At 39.2% G+C, this 26,393-nt stretch overlaps 1 protein-coding gene across 3 annotated transcripts; it reads right to left on the bottom strand.

The window, feature by feature from the left end:
• Positions 1 to 1,738: 1,738 nt before the first annotated feature.
• ap1g1 (adaptor related protein complex 1 subunit gamma 1) lies at positions 1,739 to 26,393 on the bottom strand. 3 transcript variants are annotated; one of them, XM_007889366.2, is made up of 24 exons: positions 26,273 to 26,393; positions 21,606 to 21,809; positions 21,204 to 21,328; positions 19,975 to 20,116; positions 19,279 to 19,375; positions 18,887 to 18,963; positions 18,464 to 18,472; positions 17,903 to 17,998; positions 15,255 to 15,335; positions 14,377 to 14,475; positions 13,799 to 13,854; positions 13,197 to 13,310; positions 12,595 to 12,735; positions 12,092 to 12,146; positions 11,807 to 11,929; positions 10,635 to 10,724; positions 10,207 to 10,334; positions 9,852 to 9,956; positions 9,439 to 9,580; positions 8,810 to 8,936; positions 8,574 to 8,666; positions 7,921 to 8,081; positions 5,688 to 5,786; positions 1,739 to 4,315 (listed from the first exon to the last, which is right to left on the bottom strand). In XM_007889366.2, the coding sequence occupies exons 2-24, from the start codon at positions 21,804 to 21,806 to the stop codon at positions 4,214 to 4,216; spliced, it is 2,463 nt and encodes an 820-aa protein (XP_007887557.1). In that variant the 5' UTR covers positions 21,807 to 21,809; positions 26,273 to 26,393; the 3' UTR covers positions 1,739 to 4,213. The 3 variants fall into 3 exon arrangements, with proteins under 3 accessions (XP_007887557.1, XP_007887558.1, XP_007887561.1); XM_007889367.2 differs by lacking the exon at positions 26,273 to 26,393 and adding an exon at positions 23,132 to 23,288; XM_007889370.2 differs by lacking the exon at positions 18,464 to 18,472.

Genomic DNA, 26,393 nt, shown 5'->3' with positions numbered 1-26,393 from the left:
AAACGTTGCCCATTAAAAACCATAATGAGAATTTCATATGCATCGGTTTATTTTGATTTCCTTCTAATATGCATCAAAGACGATACACTTTTTGCTGGTTTAGTCACAGGACACGGGTAGTTAATTAGTTTATAGTTTTCAAAACCAAATCCACACATTTAATTTCTTCATTTTGGAAAAGATATTGTTGGTAGGAAATAATTGTGTAAATACCCACCCCAACCCCACCAAATTTGGATCAATGCAAGACTGATTTGGTAATAAGCAATAGAGAACATGGAGGTCCCAGTTTTAATCCTGTGTCTGTTTATTCAGTCCATTTCTATCATTGTGCTACAACTCCCTTAGCTACATTCAGGCTGGGGATTTTTTTTAAAAAGCCACCAATCTTCTGACTGCCTCCAGCATCTCTTGCTGCCAACAAGTCTTTTATGGGTAAATAGCCTAACCAAACACACACAATAACAGCTCACAATTAATGGGCATTTAATGAATTATATCACAGGATATAGGGATGGGGGGGGGGGGGGGGGGAGAGAGAGAGAAATGTCATCGCCCAAGAGAGGACAGGTGTGGGAAAGATAATGGGAAATTTTAAAATATTTTAATCTGGCAGCTCTTTGGTTCCATTGCTTCAGGAAAGAGCTGTGCATTATTTTTTTAAAAAACTTTTATTTTGGGAGAAACCGCCATCAGTCAACCATTACTGTTTTGCATATTCTAGCAATCTACAGATCATTATTAACGGGGTTGTAGGACTGAAGAAGCGAATTGATAATATAAATTTTGCTAATCTTTTAATTGAGCTATAGTTGAATCAAGAGTGACAAAAAGTTGATGACTACTATCTGTAGTCATAATTCTTACTCTTTCCACACTCGAGCTTCTCATTAATCCACATAATAGTTGCGAGTTCCCACAATGTTACCAATTGAAAAATATTCACTTCACTCTAGCTTAGTAGTAATAGAACACAAAAAACTGCACAAAAGTTAAAAGCAAGAAGGTCTGACAATTAATTACTGCATTCCTTGTCTGGATTCTTACAACTAGCCAAGTAGTAACCACTGTACTAGTTGAATCAAAAGTTAAGTGAGAGCAATTAAACACAAAGCTGCCCTCTGAAATTAAAAAAAGCTAGACTTTAAAGATGCTCTGGATGATTATGCATACATACAGTCATAGCACCCCAGCAGTACAATAACATTTTTGAAGAGAGAAAAATTTCAGTATATATGACTATCAGGGTGCAATTAACCCACTTAAAGCAGGTAATGGACAGATTAACAGGTACCCCCTTTCTTAACTCAAGTTTTAACCAGCTACTGCATATCCAAATGAATAGTTGACCTACTCGGGACATATTTCACAAATATGATGCACTTAATCATTCTTCTAAACTTCACTGCCTAAATGCTTCTTGCTCAACATATTGCTTATTTGTTGCACTTTTGTTTTAATGGCTTTATGATCAATCAATTTTGAAGAAACTGAGTTTTTTTCCTCCAGGTAAATGCGGCAAAGAAATCCAATTTAAAAGACTTCTCACAATGAGGTTAAATTTACAGTACAGATGTACATATAGCTAGCAAAAGGTCAAGTATTTAATGCTCATTTTTATAAATACAAATTTAAACATCTAAATGACAGGAAAATCAATTACATTTGAATTATTTGAGTAGGTCTCTCAAACCAAAATTAAACTTACCCAACTGGGTTACTCTTCCTAAATGTTTCAGAATATTTTAAATGTACAAAATTGAACAGGCACAGTTAACCAGTACACTATTAACGTTGACTCACGTAGTTCACCATCACCAGTTCAAACAAAAGACAGTTAAGGTGAATGGAGCAATCCATCAATAACTCTCTTGCCAGCCCAATGGATTCATAAATCAAAAGCTTTGCATTCTACAGGAAAATGTACAGCAAATGAACACAATTTTCAGTAGTTTTTAAGAAAGCTTTTTTTTTTAAATTCAATCTCATAAATTTCTGTTATTCTTGAGAATGGACAGTCTAAACAGTCACTTTTCCTCAGCAAATCAATTGTAAGTTTGTTGGCTGACTCCAAAGTCCAAAACCCACATTAAACCAATATGAGTGATTTTATGCACTAAAAGCATTTTAGAATCCTGAAATGTACTTTCACTACAATGAATAAAACTGGAAATCCTCTCTTCTATTACGTCCTTGCTTGTTACTACATTCACCTGTAACTGGCTTGTTTTAAGATTTGTTTCTTAGATCTTGCAACACACCACAACCCATGCACACTAGAGAAATTCAGAACATAACTGACAAGGGTGCATCTGACCTCCCCTTCAAGAGACGAAAACCACTTGTAGTTTTACTTGTCACAAATAAACCTTAATTTCCACTCCACACATTTTACTGAATCAATACTCCACTTTACAGAAGCAGGCATTGAAAGTATTTTTTTGCTTTAAAAATCAAATGATTACACAATCAATTGCTCAATTAGATTGCAGACTTAAAAATGTTCACTGTGTTGTAACTATTTTCTTGTTGTAATATTTTCCTATAATGTTCGTCTCCCATCCCTAACAGTTGATATTCTTAAAGGGCAAGTGCCTAGGCCTTCCCCATCATCAAAGCGCACTGTAATAGTTTAAAAAAATAACATTCTAATGTTATAAGCCACTTTAAACTTCACACCAAAAGGCAGGTCATTGTTGACTGTTTATTAACCATTTTGCATTACTACTCAAGTTTTAGTGAGGGTAAATATATTTAAATTGCAGTATCCCTTTTCCTTCATCCATTTATAGAACCATTTTAAAATCTCTTAACAAATTGTTCAAAATTTCTGTAGTTATTTAATCCCAATTATTAAGACATTTAGAATTATTGCATTGATTTACCAACAGTACACCAAGAACAGTACTACAATTTTAAGTTCATGAAACTGAACAAATTACCATTTAAAAAAAGGAGATTTGAAAGATTCAAGGAGTTTTAATATTTGCTGGAAACTAACAATTAGTTAGTTGCTCTGATAGAATACTAATTGTCCAGCTCAAAAATGATCTTCAGCCAAACTTAAAGCAACTGCAAAAATCACCACTGCATAATTTTATAACTGTACAAATGCATATAATATACAAAGAAAGTTGCCAGAAAATAGATCCCATCAATTGACCGTTAACATATTAGACTTTAAGTAGGCTCAAGTGTTTCAAAGCTAACTTACTTGTTTCAGAAGGTTTGCCAATCTTGAATACAGAAAAGAACAGTTCTTATAACCCTTCCCAATCTAGAAAGCGTTCATACAACCCTTTCCAATCTAGAAAAGTGAACATGTGCTAATTAAACCAATGCAATTTAATCAAATTACCAGCTTCAGTTTCTGTGGGCTCCCCCAAAAAGATTTTGTGACCAAAACCTACCCATTTTATATTTTGAACATCAAGGCAGAAATCTGTATCAGGGAATATCCTTTACACATGCAAGATTCTTTGCCTGATCCTAATTCATACCGCCAGACATTTAGCGCTCATTAGATATACAGCAAAATGAACCCACAGGCACTGTTCTTCAGACTGGGCAAGCATTACCATTCCTTCCATATCAGAGATTTCAAAACCAAAAATGGTTACTGTGATCCACCATTCAAAAGTAATTTCTATAATTTATAGGCAATAGCTTGACTGGGTAAAATGCCTTTAAAGATTGAAGGATATTTTATTACAAGTAATTCTGTGATACATAATGAAAATTTTAAGTGAAGAACTGTCTACCACCAAGAACAAAGCGCTCTCAGATCCATAAACCCAAATAGTTGGTAGAAGAAAAAACAATGGTTTCTTGGTGTGCTGTGAACGTCTTGCAAATCTGCAGTGCAAAGACTGGCTCCTGTGAAGCATAAACTGGATCAGGTCTCATTGTGTATTTATTTCTATTTCCACAACAAAATCAATAGAGAGAAATAGTGTGTTTTAGTGCATGCCATGAGCAGACACTCCAGTGATGGACACGATGCTGATAGAGACAAATGGATATGTTTTCAAAAGTGATCATTAGCATTTGTAGGCATCTGAATCTTCAAGTTTGTTCATTTGATTTGCATCCCACCTTGAAAGCAGTTACACTTCAGGTGATGTCGTGCAAGAGGGCACTCTAGGGACACGAACTTCCTAGAAATTCGCCAACATCCATTGGTGGGAAAATGAAGAGGTCATCAGCCAGAGAATCACTGCCATGATGGAGGGGGGAAGTTATTTACTTCTGCTAAATCTTGCACTGGTGATCCATTCTGGTTATATGTGATCTTGATCCTCATGCGAAGCGGTTGCTGAATACAGAAAGAAACAATTGATCACATTAAAAAGAAAAAAATCTTTTAATATGAACTCATTTATTGGTTTGAAAATTGAGACCAGTTCAGCCTGGAAACAGGACACCATTGTGATAAATATCAGATTGAAAATTTTTGCCAATTTAATTTATGCAACCAGGGTTCCAAAACTTCCAATTCTAAATATAAATTATAGCATACAGAATGATACTTTGTAAATGGACAAAGCCTAACAAATTATGTCTTAAATCTGTTTCCTCTCCCGCCACTCAATTCACAAACCCCTCCTCCAATCAGGTTTCCATGCCTCCCATAGCACAAAAACAGCTTTGGTCCAAGTGACAAATAATATTTTGTCCACCTGCTACCAGGCTCCCTCTGCCTCCTCATCCTCCTTGATCTCTCTGTTGCCTTCGATATAGTTGACCACTCTATCCTCCTGAACCACCTTCTCCTCTCACCTCAACCTTCTGTCCTTGAATGGTTCAGATCCTATCTCTCACAACGTCTCCATTTCATCTCCACCAACGGTTTCTCCTCTAGCCCCCACACCATCTCATGCGGCGTTCCTCAGGGCTGTCCTTGGTCCCCTTCTCTTCAATATCTATATGCTCCCTCTTGGTGACATCATCTGTAGACATGGGGTCAACTGCCACATGTATGTGGACGACACCCAACTCTATCTCCCTGCCTCCATCCTCGACTCAAGACCACTGTTGACCTGACAGACATCAAGTCCTGCATGAGAGTTAACTTTCTACAGTTGACCGTCAACAAGACCGAGGCCCTCCTGGGTTCCCATCAGCACCTCCACCTCAGGCGCTGACAGCATCACCAACTAAGGATACACACTCCACCTCACTGAGCCAGTCCTGAACCTTGGCATCTTGTTTGACCCTCAACTATCCTTTATATCCCACATCCGGGCCATGACCAGCTCCGCCTTCATCCGCCTTCGCGACATTGCCCGGCTCCGCCACTGTCTCATCTCACACTGCAGGCCACCAAGACCCACATACATACATTCATAACATCCAGGCATGACCATGCAAACTCACCCCTTCATCCCGCAGTCCCTGCCTTCGATCACCCTCCTTCCCCCTTTGCCCTCCATCCTCCCCGATTCTGACCCCTAGCTTCGATCCGAAACACTGATTGTTCAGTGCCTTGGGACGTTCTACCGACGTGAAAGACGCTATAAAGATGTAATTTTTTTTGTTGTAAACACCCGATCTCTATGTTATCAATAATTCTTTTAATATGTTGTATGAAAATAAAAGGATGTTAACCCAACTGGCCGGGCACATACTTCCTGAAGAGATTTAAGGTTGATGAAACCAATCAATACACTTTTGAAAGTATAGCATACCTTCTGTGGATTGAGCACTTTAATGACCTGTGTGACAACGCCCGTGTTTCGTGCTGAAATGAGGTTACCGCTTGGAGAAAGAAGTTGCAGCTGAAATGTCTGCAGGAGGAAAAAAAAATGAATAAGCTACAGAAATATCCGAGTCTGGCTTGTCGTTGTTGAAGAATCTCTTGCCAATGACAGCACAACAGGTCAGAACAAAGAGAAGCATCACATCCTTTCCTCACTATAAGCGCGTTTGCACCTTTGCAAATAGAACGGAACAGAATCTTGGCATCACCAACCCCATACTGTTTGAGAACTGGCTCTTTTTCAACACTTTCTGAAATAACATTTAACATAACTAAGCATTAGAATATTCATATACAATTCCATCCACAATAATGTAAATAAATCTATATGTTTGCAGCACAGTCCAGTGGTCATAATTGAGTCCTGTGGCTCAGTGGTTAGAGCACTCGCTTTGCAAGCGAGAGACCTGAGTTCATTTCCAGGCAGAGGGCGAAACCTTGGGCAAGTTTCCTTACGCCTAATAATAATCCCTCCAAAACTAAAAGCAATAATAAATTGGTCATTTTCAATCTACGACTGTTTGTGGGACATTGCTGTGCGCAATTGGCTGCCGCGTTTGCCCACAAATATACAGTCAATTCACTTTTCAGTGTATTCTATGAAGCGCTTTGGGACGTCCTCCCGACGTGAAAAGCGCTATATCAAATGCAAGGACTATTATTATTATTATTATTGAAAATGAATGCTTCAAAAGATCCCAATTGCAGGAACCCTCCCAAATATCGTTAAAGACTTGTCGCACTTCTCTGAACTCTCAAATACAACATCCTTTCCAACAAAAGATATCCAATTTTACATATATTTCAGTTTTGTTTTAAATTACGGTATTCAATGTGCTTTACAGTAAATGGTTTGAAGCACTTTGAGAAGTTCTCTGATGTAAAAGGCGCTATATCAAAAGCAAGATTATAAAATTCCTGGAAAATTTGGAATAAGTAAAATAATTAGCATCTCATTTTGCCATAAGAATTTGTTTTGCAAATTACAATAGTATCACATATACGATTTGTTCTTTTAACAAATACCAATCTTTTAGCACAATCATAATTTTCCTGAATGAATAAAAATATCATTTTCAACTGGCAATTCATTCTGTTGATCGATACCAGAGTTATTCTAACATCTGCGTTCCATTATTAGCATTGGTTCATCTTCACAACAAGGAAAAACAGTCTTATTGCACGCTCAGAATTAGGTGAGGTTTAAGATTGAAGGATGAGACTGGAACATGGTTGGGGGGGGGGTGGCGGGAGAGGAGAAATGAAGAGCCTGTTTTTTCTTTAAGCACAAGCTGTCTTCAAACTCCTCCAAATTTACACCACCTAAAAGTAATTTGTGGGTCACTTTAAATGAAAAATATTCCACATATGTGCCTCTGCAGTAAATAATTGTATTGTATGTGTATTACAATGTTCCAAGCCAAATTCCACTATCCTTTCTGAGCAACAATTCACAACAAAACAGTAAGTAAAACAGTTACTACACTTTCAGACTTCATATAATAAATCTGCTCTCACCTACAGAATTGCTGTTACACAAACTCCCTGCTTGTCTGCCTTCCCAACTCCTCCCTCCATAGGTTGCAGATCATCCAGAAGTCTGCAACCCATGTCCTCTCCCGCACCAAGTTCTGTGACCCTATCACCCACTTCCTCACCTGACTCCACTGGCTTCCCATCACACAGAGGATACATTTCAAGATCCTGGTCCTCACTTTCAAAGCCCTCCATGGCTTTGCTCCCCCCTATCTCTGCAACATCCTAGCCCTCTACCAACCTGCCCGCTCCCTCTGCTTCAACCCCCCCACCTCGCACAGCCAACCATTGGCGATCGGGTCTTCTGCCACTCTGCCCCCACCTTCTAGAACTCCACCCCGCAGGCCCTCTGCCTCACCCCTTCCTTTATTTCCTTCAAGACCCTCCTCTTCGACTGTGCCTTTGGTCACCCCCCCATCCCCCACATTCTCCACCCTCCCTAAACTCTAGCTCGGTTCCTTGGGACGTCCTTCAAACGGGAAAAGGTGCTATATAAATATAATTTTGTTGTTGTTGAAAAGACCATTACCCTGCAATTTCAAAAAGCAATAATAATTTTCATACTGAGCCAAATGACATTTAGCATTTTACTTGAGGGATACAATATATTCAGTGCATTAAATTACCTTTGGTACTGCAGCTTGAAATACAAAATCTGTCATATCTCCTTCCGTAGAATTTGTGGCATTTATTGTAACAATGGTTAGATTAGGATTTGTATTAGACCGTTCAAAAGTAAATTCTATTTTCAAGCCACCTTTACTGTATGCGGTCATGGGAGGAATGCCTGCAAAAGACAAAGGTTATAAATCATTGTACAAATGGTTACGTTATTTCTCCTAAGCATCTGAGGAGATTTTGTAAGCATAGCTGAGCGACTAACAATTATGCTATTTTGCAGCAACTAGTGGTATAATTTTACAAATGTTGATAGTAATAGTCTTCAATTGTGTATTATTCCCCAATTGGAATTCTTTGGGAAATTGCATGGCTCAGTTTCACACTGTGCATGGACTTTACCAATCGTACCAGAAGAACCTTCATGCTTTATTTTAACTGAAATATTTACAAATTAGTTTACTTTTGTCTACAAAAACAGTAGGACACGTCACATCTATCTGTGAAATGCTTCATGTGGTTCAATGTGATAACACAATAGAAATCCAAGTTTTTCTTTCTCTCTTATCAAATGACCACATTTTAAAGTTAAATTAATAGAATTTAAACAATTTAACCAATAAATCTTTGAACAGTAGCTTAGATTCCAGAGAGCTTTTACCTGAACCTAGGTCATTGAAGAGTGGTTGTGATGTTAAACCATCTAACAGGAATGACGGTTGTGAAGCCTGGGCATTTATTGGTGGTGTACCTCCTGCAGATGAGAAAGCTTTGCTTATTAATCCTATCCACAATATTTATTGAAGTATCAGAGTTTGGGCCTCTTGTTGAGTTTCCTCACACAGTAATTTTCTATGATTCTTTTGGAAACCCAGAGAAAGTTTGAAACAAACTGACCTGACAGATCTAAACCTCCGAGCAGATCCAGAAGCTCTCCACCAGCTGAGCTTGGTTTATTGGGTGGTGTTGTTGGAATCACTGGTGCTACATCACTACCTCCAAGCAAGTCCAACAAGTCATTAGCCTAGAGAGCAAAACATTTTATTTTTGAGGTTCTCCTCAAACTACAAGCAACATTTAAGTTAAAACTGGTTGGAAACCACTTTAAAATATTTGTTTTAACTGTTCATGTAATAGCAAATCAGTTATCCTATTGCTTATTTACAAAATTAAACTGACAAGACTGCCTGCTTCCAGAATCACCTCAGTTAAAATCCAAAATCAGTCCACAAATTAGACTTCGCTAATATTTTTGTTTATATATGTTTGTGTATATATATATTAGTATTAATACTTTTACATTTCAAATTATCATCCAGTTAAGTTATGGAAACTAGGTTATACAATTTTAAAGCTCTAATATACAAATGTAATATTTCTTGGGAGAATAAAATGGATAAGTGAGGTTAAAATCTCAATACAATTTGTGAAATCTACCAAAGGTCTAAAAGCTCTTTAGCACTTGCTTTACATTTGGGAATCTGGAATGGAAACAAACATAAGTTTAGCATGCATGCATTCCATACCTGGTTGGAAGGTGGAAGGACACTAGGCGCTAGTTTTGTCTCCAATATTATGGGCTCAGCTTCACCATTTGTCTGTGCGACTTGTGTAGGTCCATTGATAGTGGTCTTTTCCATGATAGGCATACGTTCCAGCAGTGCAGACCTATTGTTAAAATGCAACAACTGTAAAGCACCCCACACAAAAACATTGTGAATCGTACATTTGCAAAAAAATTAAAAACTACACTTACAGCAAGAACTCAATTTCTTTGCATGTGCCAGTTTATGATGGGACAGATCAATGCTAAAGAGAATTCATTTGTGTGTAGATGGATGAGAAGCTAATTAATCTTAATAAACCCAAAACATGCTTAAAAATGTTCATGGCAACATTATAAATTACATTTTTGTTACTTCAAATGGTTTGACCTTACCTCATGTGATCATATTTTTTGAAAAGTGCATTGTATTCAATAGCCCTCTGCTGAAGTTCAACATCTATGCTGCTTCCATATATGGACACTATCTTCTTGATTCGACTAAAGGAAAACAAATTGTCATTACATTTTTCCTATATATATATATATATATATATATTATATACACAGACACAAGTTTGTTTACCTAACTTTCAGATTTTTGAAGAAACCCAAATCTTATAACAGCAATATTCAGAAGGGGAACAGTGAAAAGTTAACAAAGAGCAGCAACAAGAAAGTAAATAGATTTGAGGCAAACACTAGACTTTGACAAGCCTGGCCCATTATTTCAACAAGGTAATTGACTTACTTAATAGTGATAGAAAACCTTGTGCTTAATTTCATGATTGCAGTAAGAGCATAACCTCTGGTTACTGAAACAGACAAGCTAGACTGCAGTAAGTGTTCTAACACATCCATAACTTCATCTTCGGTCACCTATTGAGAAAGGAGGAAATAACAATTGAACTAGCCATTTTGGACAGCTAATTAGTAAAAACACACCACCTTAATTTGCCTCTGAGATGGGTAGACTAGATGGACCAATCGCCTGATTCTCCCTAAAACTTGTTATTAAGATTCTAAGATAATTATATGTATGAACATTTGGAGCATTACCACTACATGTTAACCTTGAATTTGGTTGATTTTTTAAAATTAAAACTGGAGGTGGCTCTATAGCAACACAATGTTAAAGGACCATTCAAATGCTTGTATTCAAAAATTATTTTTTTTTACCTGAATCGGTTCCTCTTCTTCACATTGACCAGAAACTAAAAGGTCTCCATACTCCCCAATACACCAAGCGGACACCTGCACAAAAGGTTGCTGTAGATACAAAAGCAATCAGAATGAATTCCATGAATCTAGAAGCAAAAATAGGTGGAAATTTCAGTAAGCTGTTAAATAATCCTCTCCATTATTTTACAATTTGACTACCATACATTATGTAGAGAGGAACAAACAAACATGTCAAAATATATTTTGCTTGATATTGACAGAGTAGCCATTCACCACATAAGGTTCCCTCTCTTCTCCTTGGGGGTACTAGGAACTGTATTATTATGTGGATATGTAAATTAATTCCATCAACATGGGCTTTTGTTCCAATCATGATCAAAACAAATACAGAACCAAATCTTGCATACAGTATATAAAGCACAACTCCTGGCATTTTAAAACTAACTCAACTATTTATGATAATAATAATCCTTGCATTTGATATAGCACTTTTCACGTCGGGAGGACATCCCAAAGCGCTTCACAGAACACACTGTAAAGTGAATTGACTGTATATTTGTGGGCGAACGCGGCAGCCAATTGCGCACAGCAATGTCCCACAAACAGTCGTAGATTGAAAATGACCAATTTATTATTGTTTTTGGAGGGATTATTATTAGGTGTGTGGAGTAAGGAAACTTGCCCAAGGTTTCGCCCTCTGCCTGGAATTGAACTCAGGTCTCTCGCTTGCAAAGCGAGTGCTCTAACCACTGAGCTACAGGACTCCAGGACTTTATTTTGCTCAAGAAAATTAGCAATGTACAGTTGCAGGCAATGGATGCACCTTCCAAGTTCCTACTTTCTGTAACTTGGGACAAAATAAAACTAAAAGTTCAATTGATTTATGTTTTCTCAAAGAAACTTAGAAGGACTGGTACCAAGATTCTTAGTTTGTGTTAGTAGTTAGCTAACGTTCACTCCACTTTACAGCAAATCCCGTTAAATGCTTGGGAGACATCCTCTTGAAGTGAAAGGCACTATATCACATGTAAGGATTACTGTTATTATTAAAGTTGTGCTAGGGATACAATTAATCTTCAGCACTTCATATCAAGAAGAAAACAAGGTTGTTGCTCCTGACCTATAGCCATTGAGCTCTGCTGTAGGCATAATTGTGTTATTTCCAATACCTGAGAAATATCTTCCAGGATGGCTTTGAAAAGCTTCTGCACTGTGTAACCGTGCATTTCAACACTGTTTGTGATCAACTGGATCAGGTTGGGTACTGCATCATCTCGAACATAACTACCAGCCTAAAATTGAACAGAAAATGTTAAGTCCTTCATAGCCCTGAGAATCATTAAGAGCAAATATCATATAGTAAAACTTCAAGGATAATGAACAAAGCAAATTACATTATTAAAGAGAAAATTAAGAACAAAGGAAGCTTTAATAACTAATTAGAGCCCACTTACCGTTGTTAATACTCTCATTATGGTGTCTATATGCCATCTCTTGGACGGTGCATACCTGATGAGAAAAATTAAAATAGTTTGTAGGCAACTAAGTTTCAAGACACTTAAAGTTGATCATAGTTAATTTCTACCCAAATTATGGAAACATTAACGGGGTTGAACTTCAAACCAAATCATTCATCCGATTTGCTAGGAAAATAATACATGAAAGCAACACTGATAAGCAAAAATGAAGTAAAAGCAACTCGCAACACAACAGCAGCAAGAAAATCAGATGCAAGTAAGTAAGGCAAAAAGTGCTCTGACAAAAATTCAGGCTGAGAAGGTGGCAAGTTAGCATCAGAAGCGCAGCTATTCCAGTATAATGTAGATCCACTATACACTCACGGCACAACCAAATTAGCGCTCAACTGAGAAGGAAGCAGGATTGGCAGACTTGTTTATTTTTGCAGACCCATGCTCTTGGACTATATTCTGTAGACACTAGTTAAAAAAAGTCTTACTTTTCTGCTGCAAGGAAGATACCAGAGGCACAGTCTGATTTAAATTCAGGATCACACAAGTCAAGGAAGTAAAGCAATTCTTTCATCATTCCTCTTACGTTATTTCCATTCACCAGAGCAAAACTCAGTTCCATTGCACGTCTAAATCAGAAAAAGAATAATAGGTAAATTCTGCGGTATTGTATTGCTAAAGACAACAGAAGGTTGCATTTGCGTAATTGCGATTTGGAGGATCTCATTAAAAAAGATTTTTATTAGCTCAAAATCAACCCTTTGACTTGCTTCATATTCAATGAAAACCCAAAGACCACATCTTAGAAGTGACCAAGTACATATCCAAACCCACATTTATGAAAATGAAAGTGAACCCAGAAACAAATTTGGCCAACATTCAGTAGTGTATTTTTCCATAGTGGCCTAAGGGTTCAATATTTTATTCACATTAAAGTAATTTCAAGTTTATAATTACAAGCTATTGCATAAATTATTAGAAACCTCTAAGGATGTGTAGTTTAGGATAGCTGATCACCTGAAAGAAATTACAACTCAAAATATTTTCAAATATTCTGCAATCTCTTTAATTTTCTCAACATTTTGCTCACCTTTTAATAGATACATCCAAGTCCTTCAAACAATCCACTATTGTACTTCTGTGTCTTTGCACTGCATTATGATCCGTTTGGACAGTTTTGAGCAATGACGTCAATGCCACATACCTTAGAATTGTGAACAAAAGTGTAAAACTGTTTACATAAGTAGTAAGCTCACTCAAGTGAAATATTTCATACAAATTAAATCACATTTAACAACAGAAATGAAGAGATCCAGCAATAAAAGCACATTATTGAATTAAAATGTCCAATGGATTAAAGCGATGCATTACATATAACGCAATATACAGCTGAATCAGCTGGGCCTGGTCTGCTTAAGGCTAAATGCTTACCAACCAGCATTAATGATACATTTCATAAAAGATTAATAACAAATAGTACACAGCTTGTTGTGACAATGACATTGTTTTTAGAAGCATGTTTAAAATGCAAGAGTTCATGCTTAACTATGCAGTATGCACTGTACTTAATGAGGGATGATGTAACCATTAATGGAGACTCAGGTACGCTATTAGTGAAAAGGGAGTTTTGTGTTTAATCCATTTTAATTTGCTCATCTCCATGATAAGACTTCTCAAAACAAATGAGCATACCTAATATTTTTGTCGTTATTTAGCAGGAAGCGTCCCAAGATATTAATGGCTAAAACCTGCAATACACAAAAAGATTCACATTAAATTAGATAAGAAGCAAATGAAAATTATGAACAAGACAGCATGTCACAAAGTGTGTAAAAGTTGCTTAGTAACTACTCTTCAACTCTACCACCCAGTGGAAAGTCAACTCGCTTCCATTCGGCACCAAGCCCACAGCAACTAAGATCAGACTTTCAGCTCCATGTGGAACAGGGGCAACAGCAAGGCAACACAACACATAAAATATATGTAATATTCTATATAAGTTCAGGACCTGAACTTTAAAAAAAGGAACACATCCATAATAGCAGTTTTTTCATGCAATTATGATAAATTAATCAACTACTGCCACCAAAGTTTTGAAGGTATAGGTGATCCAAGTAACATTAAAAGCACTTTTTGAATTGCACATGTTAATGAATGATGAACTCTCACTTCATGCGTTCTTCCTAACTTCCAAAGTCCATTTTGTCAGCAATACAAGGCTTGATTTTGACTACACATATTGCATATAAAAAATTATGCGCAACACATACCCTTAAACCACTTTCTGATTTGATGTCCATAATAGTCAGAACAGTTTCATATAGAATTGCATTGCCCACATTTTTGCTAGTTTCTGTGTTTGTTGCAACCTAAAATATAAAAAAAAGTTAACATAAAAACAAGCTTCATTTGGGTTTATGTATTTTGTTCTTTATTTCCTCCTCACACTGATCAAGATGTACGATTTGAATTTGGGAAGTGGCATAAGAGATTCTGAAACCATGGACCAGAACTGCAATCCATTCAAGGTCCATACAATTGTACTGAGTTTGAAGTATTTAATAGGTGGCAAGAGTCATAAAGATCAAGTTATCCTGCAAGTTTCTGAAGCAATTACATACATATATCACAACTGAATGTTTTAGACTTGAGGAAATCCCTACATGCGATAGAGGTTTCCAGAGCTTGGTGGCTACTTTGATTGTTAGAGGTATGTGTCTGGGAAAATAGGCAGGAGGATAATGGCAACATTCTCACAAGTTTTCGTGGATGTGTGCTGCTCACCGGGGACTCAAGAAGTTTCTAGTTCCTGCTGCTAAGGGCTTAAACCTGCACTTGTCAAGTGACCAACTAGTGACGAACAAAAAGAGGAGAGAAGACAGCAAGAGAGGTCAGCAGGGGAATACGTGGAACTCTATGTGGTTTGAATACTCTTAATCATGACAATGGGGTCATGACAATGGGGCTTCACATCTATCAGGACACCTGGCTTGTCAACAATTTTTTTTGAATACGGTAGCCAAGAAAAAATTGGAATGCAGTTAACATTAAAACCAATTAAATATACAATAAAGCTGCAAATGCATTAACAGCAGATTGTAAACAGTGGAATAGGTTAAGAATGCTGTAAACGCGTATGACATCTCACCTGTGCAAGAATGTCATTCATAGCCTCACTCGAGTCATCGTCGTGTCTACCCAGGATTCGCAGTAGCCGCAGTATTCGAACCTGGAATAAAATTTTGGAAAAAAAATCTAATGCCATTCTTCCATGAATGCCATTTATTCAATAGTTTGTGTATTTTTAATACAAGACAATTCACATTTATCTAACACCTGTCACAACAGTGTTTAGTAATGCTGGATGGGTGGGGAGAGAGGAGAGGGAGAAGAGAATAGAAAGTGTGGTTAAATAGGTCCGTTTTGAGTGCCCTTGAAAGAGAGGGTAAATGATTTGAATACTGTGGAAACCAAGATTCAGTTCCAGCACCTAGGGAGGGAGTCCAGTGATTTGACTGGATTGGGTGCAGGCCCAAAATCTGCTGTCATACACTCCAACCAACTATTGTTTTGATGCTCTTGAAATTGCTTTAACATTAAGTCATTCAAGAACCTGGTTCTCACCTTTAAATCCCTCCACATCCTCATCCCATCCTACCTCTGTGATCTCCTAATATCGGTCTGATCTAACCAATCCCTTCACTTGACAAACAGTGGCCTGCTTTAACAACATTTTGGATTTACATAGCGCCCTCCACGCCGGACGGTGTCTCAGAGCATTTCACAGTAACGGATCCCGGGGCTGAGCCAGGGGGAGGGGGAGAAAGGTGACCAAAGGCGCGGTCGAAAAGAAAGCTTTTCAACATAGACCTGAAAATAGGAAGAGAGGGGGCAAGGCAGAGAGAGTGAGGAAGGGAGTTCCATAGCCTCGGGGCGTAGTGGTTGAAGGCACGGATGCCGAGGGTGGAGCGGAGGACTCGGGGGACAAGGAGGAGACCAGACCCGGAGGAACGAAGGCAACGGGCACTGTTTTGAGCGAGGTAGGGGAAGGATTTGAAGACAAGGGTGAGGATCTTGAAATCGATTCTCTCTGTCTCTGGGACAGGGAGCCAGTGCAGTCTGGCAAGGACTGGGGTAATGGGGGAGCAGAGTTTGGTGCGGGTGAGAATGCAGGTGGCAGAGTTTTGAATAATCTGGATTTTATGGATTGTAGTGGAGGGGAGGTCGACGAGGAGGGCGTTTGAATAGTCCAGCCAAGAGGTGACAAAGGCATGGACCAGAGTTTCAATGGCTTTCGGAGAAAGGTATTGGCAAAGACGGGCAATGCGTCAGAGGTGGAAGAAAGTGATGCTGGTGAGGGACCAGATGTGGGGGAGGAAGGATAATTGGGGGTCAAACCTGACGCCTAGGTTGCGCACGGGTTCGGAGAGTTTTAGGGGGAGGTCGGTTAGGTGGAGGAGGTGAGAACCGTGAGATTTTAGATGTTGACGAGAGCCAAAGAGTATGGCTTCCGTCTTGTCAACGTTCAGCTGAAGGAAATTTAAGCTCCTCCAGCCCATGAGGTCTGACAGGCAGGCTGGGTCGCAAAGAAAGGTGGAAAAATAGACTTGGGTGTCATCCGCGTACATGTGGAAATGTGCCCCATGTCTGCGGATGACATCCCCAAGAGGGAGCATGTAGATTAGAAAGGGGAGGGGGCCAAGGATGGATCCTTGAGGTACTCCACAGGTAACCGGATGAGAGCAGGAGAGAAGCCATTCGTGCAGATGTACCGCTGGTGGTTTGTGAGGTAGGACTCGAACCAGGTGAGTGCGGTCCCACTGAGGTGGATGACAGAGGAAAAACAGTGGAGAAGGATGGCGTGATCGACTGTATCGATCGCGGCAGAGAGGTCCAAGAGGAGAGGTGTGCGCAAAGTTGATTGGCAACAATGGTTCTAGGATTTTTGAGAGGAACTGCAGGCTAGAAATAAGATGGTAGTGGCTGCGGTTTGAGGAATCTAGGGAAGGTTTTTTAAGAAGGGGGCTGATGACAGCAGTTTTGAGGGGGCAGGGACTGATCCGGAGGAGAGGGACTGGTTGATGACGTCAGCCAGCAGTGGGCAGAGGAGGGGGAGCTGGGTGACCAGCAAGTTGGTGGGGAGAGGGTCAAGGCAGCAGGTGGTGGGTTTCATGGAAGTGATGGTGGGTGAGCGGGAGGAAGGAGAGATGGGGAGGAAGGAATGAAGGATGGGTGTGGTGGTAGGAGCAGATGATGGGGAGGGTGAGGCGGACAGAGAGGGCATGGTGGTGGGTGACAAGAGGCAGGTGGATGAGGCTGCCTGGCGGATGTTGTGTATTTTAGATGAAGACGTCCATGACCTCCTCGCACTTGGCATTTGATATGAAGATCGAGGAGGCCTGAGGGGGGGGGGGCACAGAGGAGGTAGTGGGTGATAGAAAAAAGCATTTTACGGTTGTGTTTAGCCTCCAAGATGATGTTGGGAGTAGAAGGCCGTTTTTGAGCGTGTCAAAGAACGGAAGTAGCTGTGGAGATGCTCGAGCCACAGTTGGCGGTGAACTGTCAGGCCAGTTTTCTGCCACCTGCGCTCAAGCAGCCTTTATATCTGTCTTCCTATCCGCCCCACCAATGGTAGACAAGCTTTCAGCCATTCTCCCCCAGCTCTCTCAACTCCATTCTGTCTTTCCCTCCCCACGTTCAATTCTTGTTTCGAGACTTACTATTTAACTATTCTTTCAGTCACCTTTCCATCTTGTATAGTAATTAAATGGTAGAGCTCCATTACAGAGACCTTACCTGAAGGAAAGGATCACTGATGCCGGAAACATCATGCTCTGGTGAATAACCAGACATGATAAGATTCTTTAGAATTCGAACAAGCTGAGGCACAAGCTGAAACAAACCATACAATTAAGAACTTAATATTAAGATGTTTATAGATATAAGCTTGTGAACAATGGGATGTGAATGATGGAATGGAAGCTCATCAAATAAACCACGATACCTGTTTTTTTAATTTTTAAAATAAAAAAAATTATTCTGAGTAAGTTAGCATAATACAAAGCGGCAAATTTGAATCTTTCAAAATGGAGAAAATGCATATTAAATTGTACTTAATATTCTATTTCCCATATTTCCAGCTGCAGATCATTCAATAAATCAAAATTGTGCACAAGATCGTAAAATTTTTGAGATTTTTCTTTTAGAAAGACTCTTAATTCTGTCATTTTGAGCATCTAAAAATTCTGATGTGATTTTCCTTAAAACCATCTAAACAAATCAGGAAAAATGGAAGATGAAAAGAAACTTCCAACCAGCATGCAATGTGCAATTGTTAAATGCAGAATTTTATCTTACCTTTTCATTCTAAAATCAAGCAGGGTTTGTATTGAGATAAATAAAAAAAATGAAGTATTTTGTTAGAATATCAGGAAGCCACATTTGGAGAAAGTGAATGCAGTCTGGCAATCAGTAGTCTAGACTTCATATTTGTGAAGAGTACACATACTTCTTAGAGGTAACAGCAAGTAAATAAATTTCATAATTCATCAGTTCAATTTAGCAGCTTCTTCTCCCCATTAAAAAATATCTTCACGCCTTTCAAATGAAAAATTTTATCCATACGTAATGCAGCCTCTGGTCCCAAATTGGCTATAGGGAATGAAGTCACTGAAGGAGGTGAAAATAGTTACTACTTACACAATTACGGTTACAAACACTTTAACAATAATCCCCATTGCAAACGATATTTGAGAGTTGACATAAAACACAGCTACTTACTTTCCTGAAGTGTGCTAACATGTCAGGACTTCGTTCACACATTTCTGTGAGAAGGACAACAGACGTGTGAAGAACACCTGGGAAGAAAAACACAGTATTAAACAACAGAATTTAAAAACCCTGCATCCTTGGTTAAAGTTAGCATCCATTTAGAATACAAAGAACATTAATACATCTCCATTACTTTTAAAAGTTACAGCTCAATGTAGGTCAAAATTTGCACAGCAGTTTCTGGATTATATACAAAAGAGCCCAGTGTACAACACTCAACCCCAAAACCTTCAGGAAGCAAAAGATTGAAGCTAGACAGGGTGCAACACTTATTTGTGTTTCCTTGCAAACCCAAATGGTACAATTAAAATGAAGTGAAAAAAAACATGCAATGAAATTACCGTGGTTTTTTTCATTCAGCAGGTTTTTAGTAGCCGGCAAGAACATTTCCATGAGGTCAGGCACTTTCCTGATTACATGGACTGCACATAATGCTGCCTGATAAAAATAATTAGATTTTAACACAGACAAGCAATATGATTAATAACCACAAAGTGAAAACATTGCAGATATTTTATACAGAAAATGGATCACCATTAAACTAGTCCTGAAAAAGTCCAAGAATGCAAACTTGCTGAAATTTAATACATTTGGATACACAACTATATTGACTGCACCTAAATAGAAGATATATTGGAGAAAGACTTGCCCAATAACTTTTGTTTTGATTACAGCGAACATTTAAAAAAAATCTGAGCACTTCATATTTATTTGCAAATTTATGAAATGTCCATCAATTCTAAACATGCTATAAAAATGTGTACCCCATTTACGATCAAATCCATTTGTACCCCTGGGTTAGGGTTATGCAGAATTTCAGATCCCATACTCTTTACACCTCAAGCTACCACTAACGTTATTCATGCTGAAGGGGCTGCAGTCCTTACAGCTTGTTCAGATCAGACGGTCAGTTCAAAACAATGGCACAAACTTTAGTTATAACATAAACTATATTGTATAGCATTTAATTAAACTCCCCAGTAAATCAGTTCTGAGTATAAATTTGAAAAAAGTCTATGTATATGTTAAAAAAGTACCTTCTTTCTTAGATAAGAATTGGATGTTTTTAGGAGTTTTTCCACTTCACCCGCAAGATCTCTGCACATCTCTGCTGATCCCATGCAGCCAAGTGTGCAGAGTGCCAACCCCTGCACATACTGAGTACTGTGGTTCAAGTCACTGCAGGAAAACATTTTAAAAATCCCATTACAGAACAAATGCAGGTTTACTAATTATGGTAAATATTATTGCTGTTCCTCTTCAAATAAAGGTTCCAGTGTATATCTGACATCAACTTTAAATTGTACACAATTTTTTTGCTGAAACATTTCTGATATCATGAAAATTACACAAATATTTTTTAAAAAGGCACCCTTCCTCTTTATTTACTCCCAACCATCCCCAATAAGACTAACTTCTGCTCTCGACTTGAATAATCAGGCCAAGTTATACAAGATATCCTAAACAATCTATAATCCTACTGTTATTTCAACAAGGCAATCCACAGAAGTTTGACAAGACACACTTATCACCCCTTCTGCCAGAAATAGATTGGCTCGTGGGAAAATGATAAGTCACAACTGTGAAACACTACCAGGAAACTAAAATACTACAGTCCACTCACCAAGCAAGAGAATAGTGGCACAAACAAATTATCATTCCACGTTACACCAATGTGGTGCACCACTAAGTGGAAGTTAATAACAAGTGCCACTAACTGTTCTCAAAACACTGAAGAAGCAAACACTGCCCCAGTTTACGTTATATGGAAACACTAAAAAAATGGCCAGTGAATGAGGTCACTGTTGATGTCCCTTCAAGTAATTGCCAGACACCTCTAGATTCCGGGAGATCTTCAGTGCCTGTACATCAGAAAGAAGTAGGCCAGTCAGCTCTGGAAGCTTACTATATTTCCAAAATATACCATTGGTCCACAGTGCAATTGCAGTATAAGCAGAATCACACTATACCAGATACATTACAACCACGGTTGACTGGTATTTGGTGCAATAAGATTTCTCTGTCTATAACTGGTCATGAGTTTCTTGGAAGTTAAAGGCACAAACAAGTATACATTTTCCCCTGGAGTGGCAGCTTCATTGGGATATAAGAAAGTAGCAAGGCTATCACAGTGAGCAGCAAACTGAAGAACCACGAGAAATTAAGAAAAACAAACTGCATTGAGTAAGAGGCAACTTCTAACTGACTACCCTGTATCTTCTTTGCTGCTTAACATTTCATCACATAATGATATTGCTGTACTTACTTCTTAATACAATTAGTCATGAGCAAGTGGACATCTTGCCGTTCATCAAGCAATAGCATAGCTCCTAGGTAACCAATCCGTTTGTCCGTGAACTTCTGAGAAGCAATTAGCTTCAGGCACTCCAGCTACAGTAAATAAGTAAAAAATAATGAAACACTTTACAAATAGAAAACATTGCTGGAATCAAACAGAGTATTACAACCTTGCAAATGTTTGTCCTTACAATGTCCCTGATGTACAAAATGGCCACCTCTATATTAACCTTTGGGATTGGATTGTGTGCTGATAATGAAATCTATGGGAAGGTGGGTCATTGTTACCTAAGAAGCTGTTTTTTGACAATGAAAGCAAATCTGTGACCAATCAAAATTACGCAAGTTTTAACAAGTACAATCTTGTTACCTGGCCAAAGTGTGCAGGATATCCCAGCATATGCATGTACAGCAGTTTAGCAACATTTCTACAGCGGTATGAATTATCCTCTTCTCTAAATGACGACCTAATTGAAGCACATTCCTTCTGGATCATCTCTCGTTCCTCTGCTTGGGTCCGGGCTGTCCGGATAGTCCGGATCAGCTCCCTCAGTCTGATAGGGGCTGGCATCCTCTGGATTTAAAAACAAAATTATTTCAAATAGATTCAACAAAATATTACATTTTACATCTTTTCTGTGAAGAACAAAAAAGTCAGTTGAAGATAAAACAGGAAATGAGGTTTGGTTATTCATTAATTCTGCTCCAAATAGAGAAGCGTTATGAAAAACAAAGAAAGGCTTTTTAACAGCATTTGCATAGCTTTTGCCCCTTTGCGCTTCAGTCTTCAAACAAATTTTGTGCCCATGTGTCAAATGCAACTCATTTTTGTATAAAATTAATATGTAATTATTACTAAGTTATATACACAAATTAGCTTGGGAATACAAAATGATTACTTTGGCTACCACTACACAATTGAGTCCTACGATGCTCAGGTGAAGCATCAATTTCAATTACTCTGACCACACGGTACTTTTTCTTCTCAATACGACAAAAACAACTTGCGATTATATAGCACCCCTTACGGTGGTTAACAACTCATAGCACTTGAAATATATATATATTATATAAAGTACAATGCAGGTTCATACTTCCTGACACACCTTCTTGCCTGCTTGCACTTTACAATATCTTTAAATATGCCAAACAACTATGGATGAATAATAGTTTGACAAAAAATGAATTCTAGTTTTATTACCCTCTATAAAAGGCTGAAATTTTGAAACCAACTGAATGTAGAGAAGTTTTCAGAGTGAAATGTACCCATATTGGATGGCCTCATAACATTTGCACACATTTGTATGAGAACAATCAGCTTGCTTAAACTATTTCTCAAAACACTAATATAACAATTTTGTTCAAATCTATTCACCCACCAAATCTGTGGTAAAAGCACGTAAACTAGCACATTCGCCAATACCTATTTAAGAAAGCTTGGGTTTGAAATAATTTCTGAAGATTGAGCAACTATAAGCAGTTATCAATGCACCCATCAGCCAAGTCCAAAGCATCCACATTTATTGAACCAAATCGCCCTACAATGCAAAAGCAACCATATTTTTTCAAAAAGTACTGCTAAAAATATTACACTACACAGGCAGGAGTAAAGAACAGGGCCATCGGCACGAGACAAATACGTGCTTCAAGGGATGTTAATTCCAAGCTACTTCAGATGGACCTTGGTCTTCTTTCGCCTACCAAATTCCCATGTTCTTAAGCCTGCAAAATGAACAGCTTCACAATATCTAAGAAGGCAGAAGAACCACCAATCTGTGCATCTTAGTTAGAAATATATGGTGTTTCAGCATGCAGGTTTATTGATTTCAATGTCATTGTCTTTCTACTGTTCATGAGAAAGAGAGGAACAGTTGTCTTAAGCTCTATAAACTTAACTCTTCATCCCTTCCCAGCCTCTGACCCGCGATATTACTACTTGGCAAGATTTTTTTTCGATGAAGATCTAATCATGTTACTCCCTGAAAAAAATACAGACCACATTGTTTAATTTAAAAAAACATTCATACTTGTGTTTTGACATTTGTGTGTCAACCTGTCTTGGTTGGTAGCATTCTCGCCTCTGACTCAGAAGGTTTCTGCGCAAACTCCATCCCAGGATTTTGAACTCATAATATAAGACAATCATCAATGTAGTGCTGAGGATGTGCTGCATTGTTGGAGGTGTTGCATTTAAGATTAGACGTTAAACCAGTTCAGGTGGACGTTAAAGATCTCATTGTACTATTCAAAAAGAGAGATGGGAGTTTCCAATGTCATCCAGGCTAAAAATCCCTGAAAAAAAACTGGTCATTCACTCTTCAGGGCTGTATGTGGGTCAATGGTGTATGAAAATTGGCTGCCGCATTGGTCTACAAAATATACAGTCACTGTGTTTTACAATATACACTGGGAAGTGCTTTAAGACATCCTCCCAGTATGAAAGGAGCTACATCAAATTTAAGGATTATTATTTGACGACGAGATTAATTTCACACAAAATTTCAAAAAAGAGAAAACCTCAGTAAACGTCACTGAATCTACTAGTTCTATCCTTTGTGCATGATGACATACAAGTCCTTTTACATTTTTATTTATTGTCCATCGTCCAAATGGGCTGGATAATGTTGTCTAAACATGCCCAGCAACTTGTGTCCAATAATTGCCTAGAAATCTAGTTGTGAACAGAATGCAATGTAGTGCTGAAGCTCCCGAGTGTGTATTGGGTAATGCTGGATACAACTAAAACCATCATTTCCCATTGAGACTGCTGCCTGGCAAACTTCCAGCTGGTTGTCCAGCTAACAGCACTCTACTAGAAAAAATGTATTGCAAAAAATGTACAGCACGGAAAGCAGCCGCTTTGCCCAACCAGTCTGTCCCATTGTTTATACTCCACACAAGTCTTTACCCATTCCTGTACTCCTTCCCATAAACTTCTGTTCCCCTCTCCCTCACACGAAGGTCCAGCTTCCTCTTGAATGCATCTACACTGCTTCAACGCCACCTCAGACAGCGGATCTCACAACCTCTCTGCACTCTGCTTGAGGTAGTTCTTCCTAAATACTCTTTTAGATCCCCTTGTTGCTATCTTATATTTGTGTATTCTGGTTTACGAACTCCCTAACCAGTGGGCACACTATTTATGTTAAGCTTATCAACCCTTTAATAATGCTAAACACTTCGATTAGGTCCCCCCTTAAATGTCACTTCTCTAGCGAAAAAAACCTAACCTATGCAGTCTATCCTAATAGCAATAACCCACCAGCAATTGGCTACCGAGTTTTGCTCACAAAATATACAGTCAATTCACTTTACAGTATATTCTGTGAAGCACTTTGAGACATCTCGAAGATGTGATAAAGCACTATATCAAATGCAAGGATTATTATTATTATTATTACCTAAGTGTTGGCTTGCAAGATTAACAGGAGCCAAGTGGGAAGAATTCCTGCCTCTCCAAGGCCTGCCACCAAGGCATGCGAACTGATCTGTCACCAGGAGAACCACAGGCTACTGTGAACCTAGGATCTCCAAGCCCATCTAGAACTACCCAAAGAAGAGCCACTGAAATTCTGCAGCTGATTTCACTGTTACTGGGATCACCCTTGCTGTCAATGGACACACTTGCACTTCACAGTTTCCTTCATTGATGAATAGCTGAAGGTTTGCATAAAACTCAACTGCAGAAACAATAGTGTTCAACTGCATCATCATACGTCCCTAGTTGTGAGGCCAAGACTATGATTTGTATTCAGTAATAATACTGCGTCAAATGATACAATCAACACAGATTCTGTGTTGGTAATAACAATCTGGATGTTTGCCTTTACCTTTTCAAGAAAATCTTCATTTCAAACTCAAAATAATCATGGTTAGCTTTTTAAGAATCGTATTTACTTTGTGGGTCAGTCAAATTACAACAATAATTATAATCCTCGCATTTGATATAGCGCTTTTCACGTCTTCTAGACGTCTCAAAGCGCTTCACAGAAATATGCTGCAAAGTGAATTGACTGTGTATTTGTGGGCGAAAATTGTGCAAGGATCACTCACCACTATACCCGATTACACAAACACAGTTGAGCAGAACCGGACTAAAAAGGCACCGTCTAACAATTTCACACAAGCGCCAATTGAGAGATTAATGAATAGTGGATTAAGACGCGCGGGTGGCCAGTTATTCGCAAATATTCAAAACGATAGCGAAACGAGAAAGCACAGAAAAGTGGAAGGCGAGAACGAAACGGCCCGGGCGGGAGAAGACCCGAAGGTTAATATTTTCTCGCACCGCTGAGGAAAGTTAGTGCGTGCTTCACATGACTTGAGACCTCAACAAGTCCTCCAGAACTAACGCCCAATACCATTCGATGCAACAACCCCCAAAAAAAAACAACCACTTTTTAACCTTTATATGTCAGCGACCAGAGAGCCCCCCCCACCCCCTCCCCCCACCACCCCAACCCCAGGTAACTCGACACAAAACCATCCTCTCGTTTGAATGGAACAAACAGCAGCATTGCTCCCCTCTCCCTCCCCCCACAGTTGCCTGGACTGAACCCCATTAGGGGCTTCGGGCCCGAGAGTGAAACGGGTCATCGTTAACTGGGGGGGGGGGGGCGGACACCCGAGCGAGAGGAGGAGGTCCGAATTCGGGCCGCAAACAGCGGCGGAAAACACACACACACACACGACGGACAGGCCTCGGGGGGGGGGGGGGGGGGCCTTGTTCTCCGGGGCCTCAGCCTCTCAGGTGAGAAAACAACTTCCAGAGCGAGAGCCTCACTTGCGCGGAGAGGGAGAGAGAGAGAGGGGAAAAAAAACCTTAAACACTCACACCACACACACACACACACGAGTATATATTACATACAACCGCTCTCGCCCACCCAGAGCGTTTTGGACTGCGGCCTTGTTGGGAGGGAAGAAACAAACGCGCTCCCCGACGGGTTGGGGTGGGGTTTGGGGCGGGGGCGGCCGGCGTGGGGGGTGGTTTCGGCCGCTCGGAAGAGGGGGCAGAGGCCTTGGGCGGTCACTCACCGGCCGAAACGCTGCTTCGTGTCGCGGGCGCTGCTCGAACCGAGAACCCGGCGCTTCTCGCGTTCAAAATGGCGGCGCCTCCAACCTCATCACCCGCCGCCCGCGGAGCGTTACACGTTGT

Source organism: Callorhinchus milii, unplaced genomic scaffold, assembly GCF_018977255.1.
Source record: "Callorhinchus milii isolate IMCB2004 unplaced genomic scaffold, IMCB_Cmil_1.0 Scaffold14, whole genome shotgun sequence".
NCBI classification, from domain to species: Eukaryota; Metazoa; Chordata; class Chondrichthyes; order Chimaeriformes; family Callorhinchidae; genus Callorhinchus; species Callorhinchus milii.
This window is presented reverse-complemented; position numbering and strand designations above follow the sequence as displayed.

What these genes read in the sequence shown, in the direction of transcription:
- ap1g1 (XM_007889366.2), bottom strand. Translation starts at nt 21,806, where the DNA reads ATGCCAGCCCCTATCAGACTGAGGGAGCTGATCCGGACTATCCGGACA. An exon ending in TTGGATGTATCTATTAAAAG is followed by an intron (nt 12,736 to 13,196) that starts GTGAGCAAAATG and finishes TTTCTGATTTAG; the next exon opens with ACGTGCAATGGAACTGAGTT. An exon ending in AGGTTTTCTATCACTATTAA is followed by an intron (nt 9,957 to 10,206) that starts GTAAGTCAATTA and finishes GTTTTCCTTTAG; the next exon opens with TCGAATCAAGAAGATAGTGT.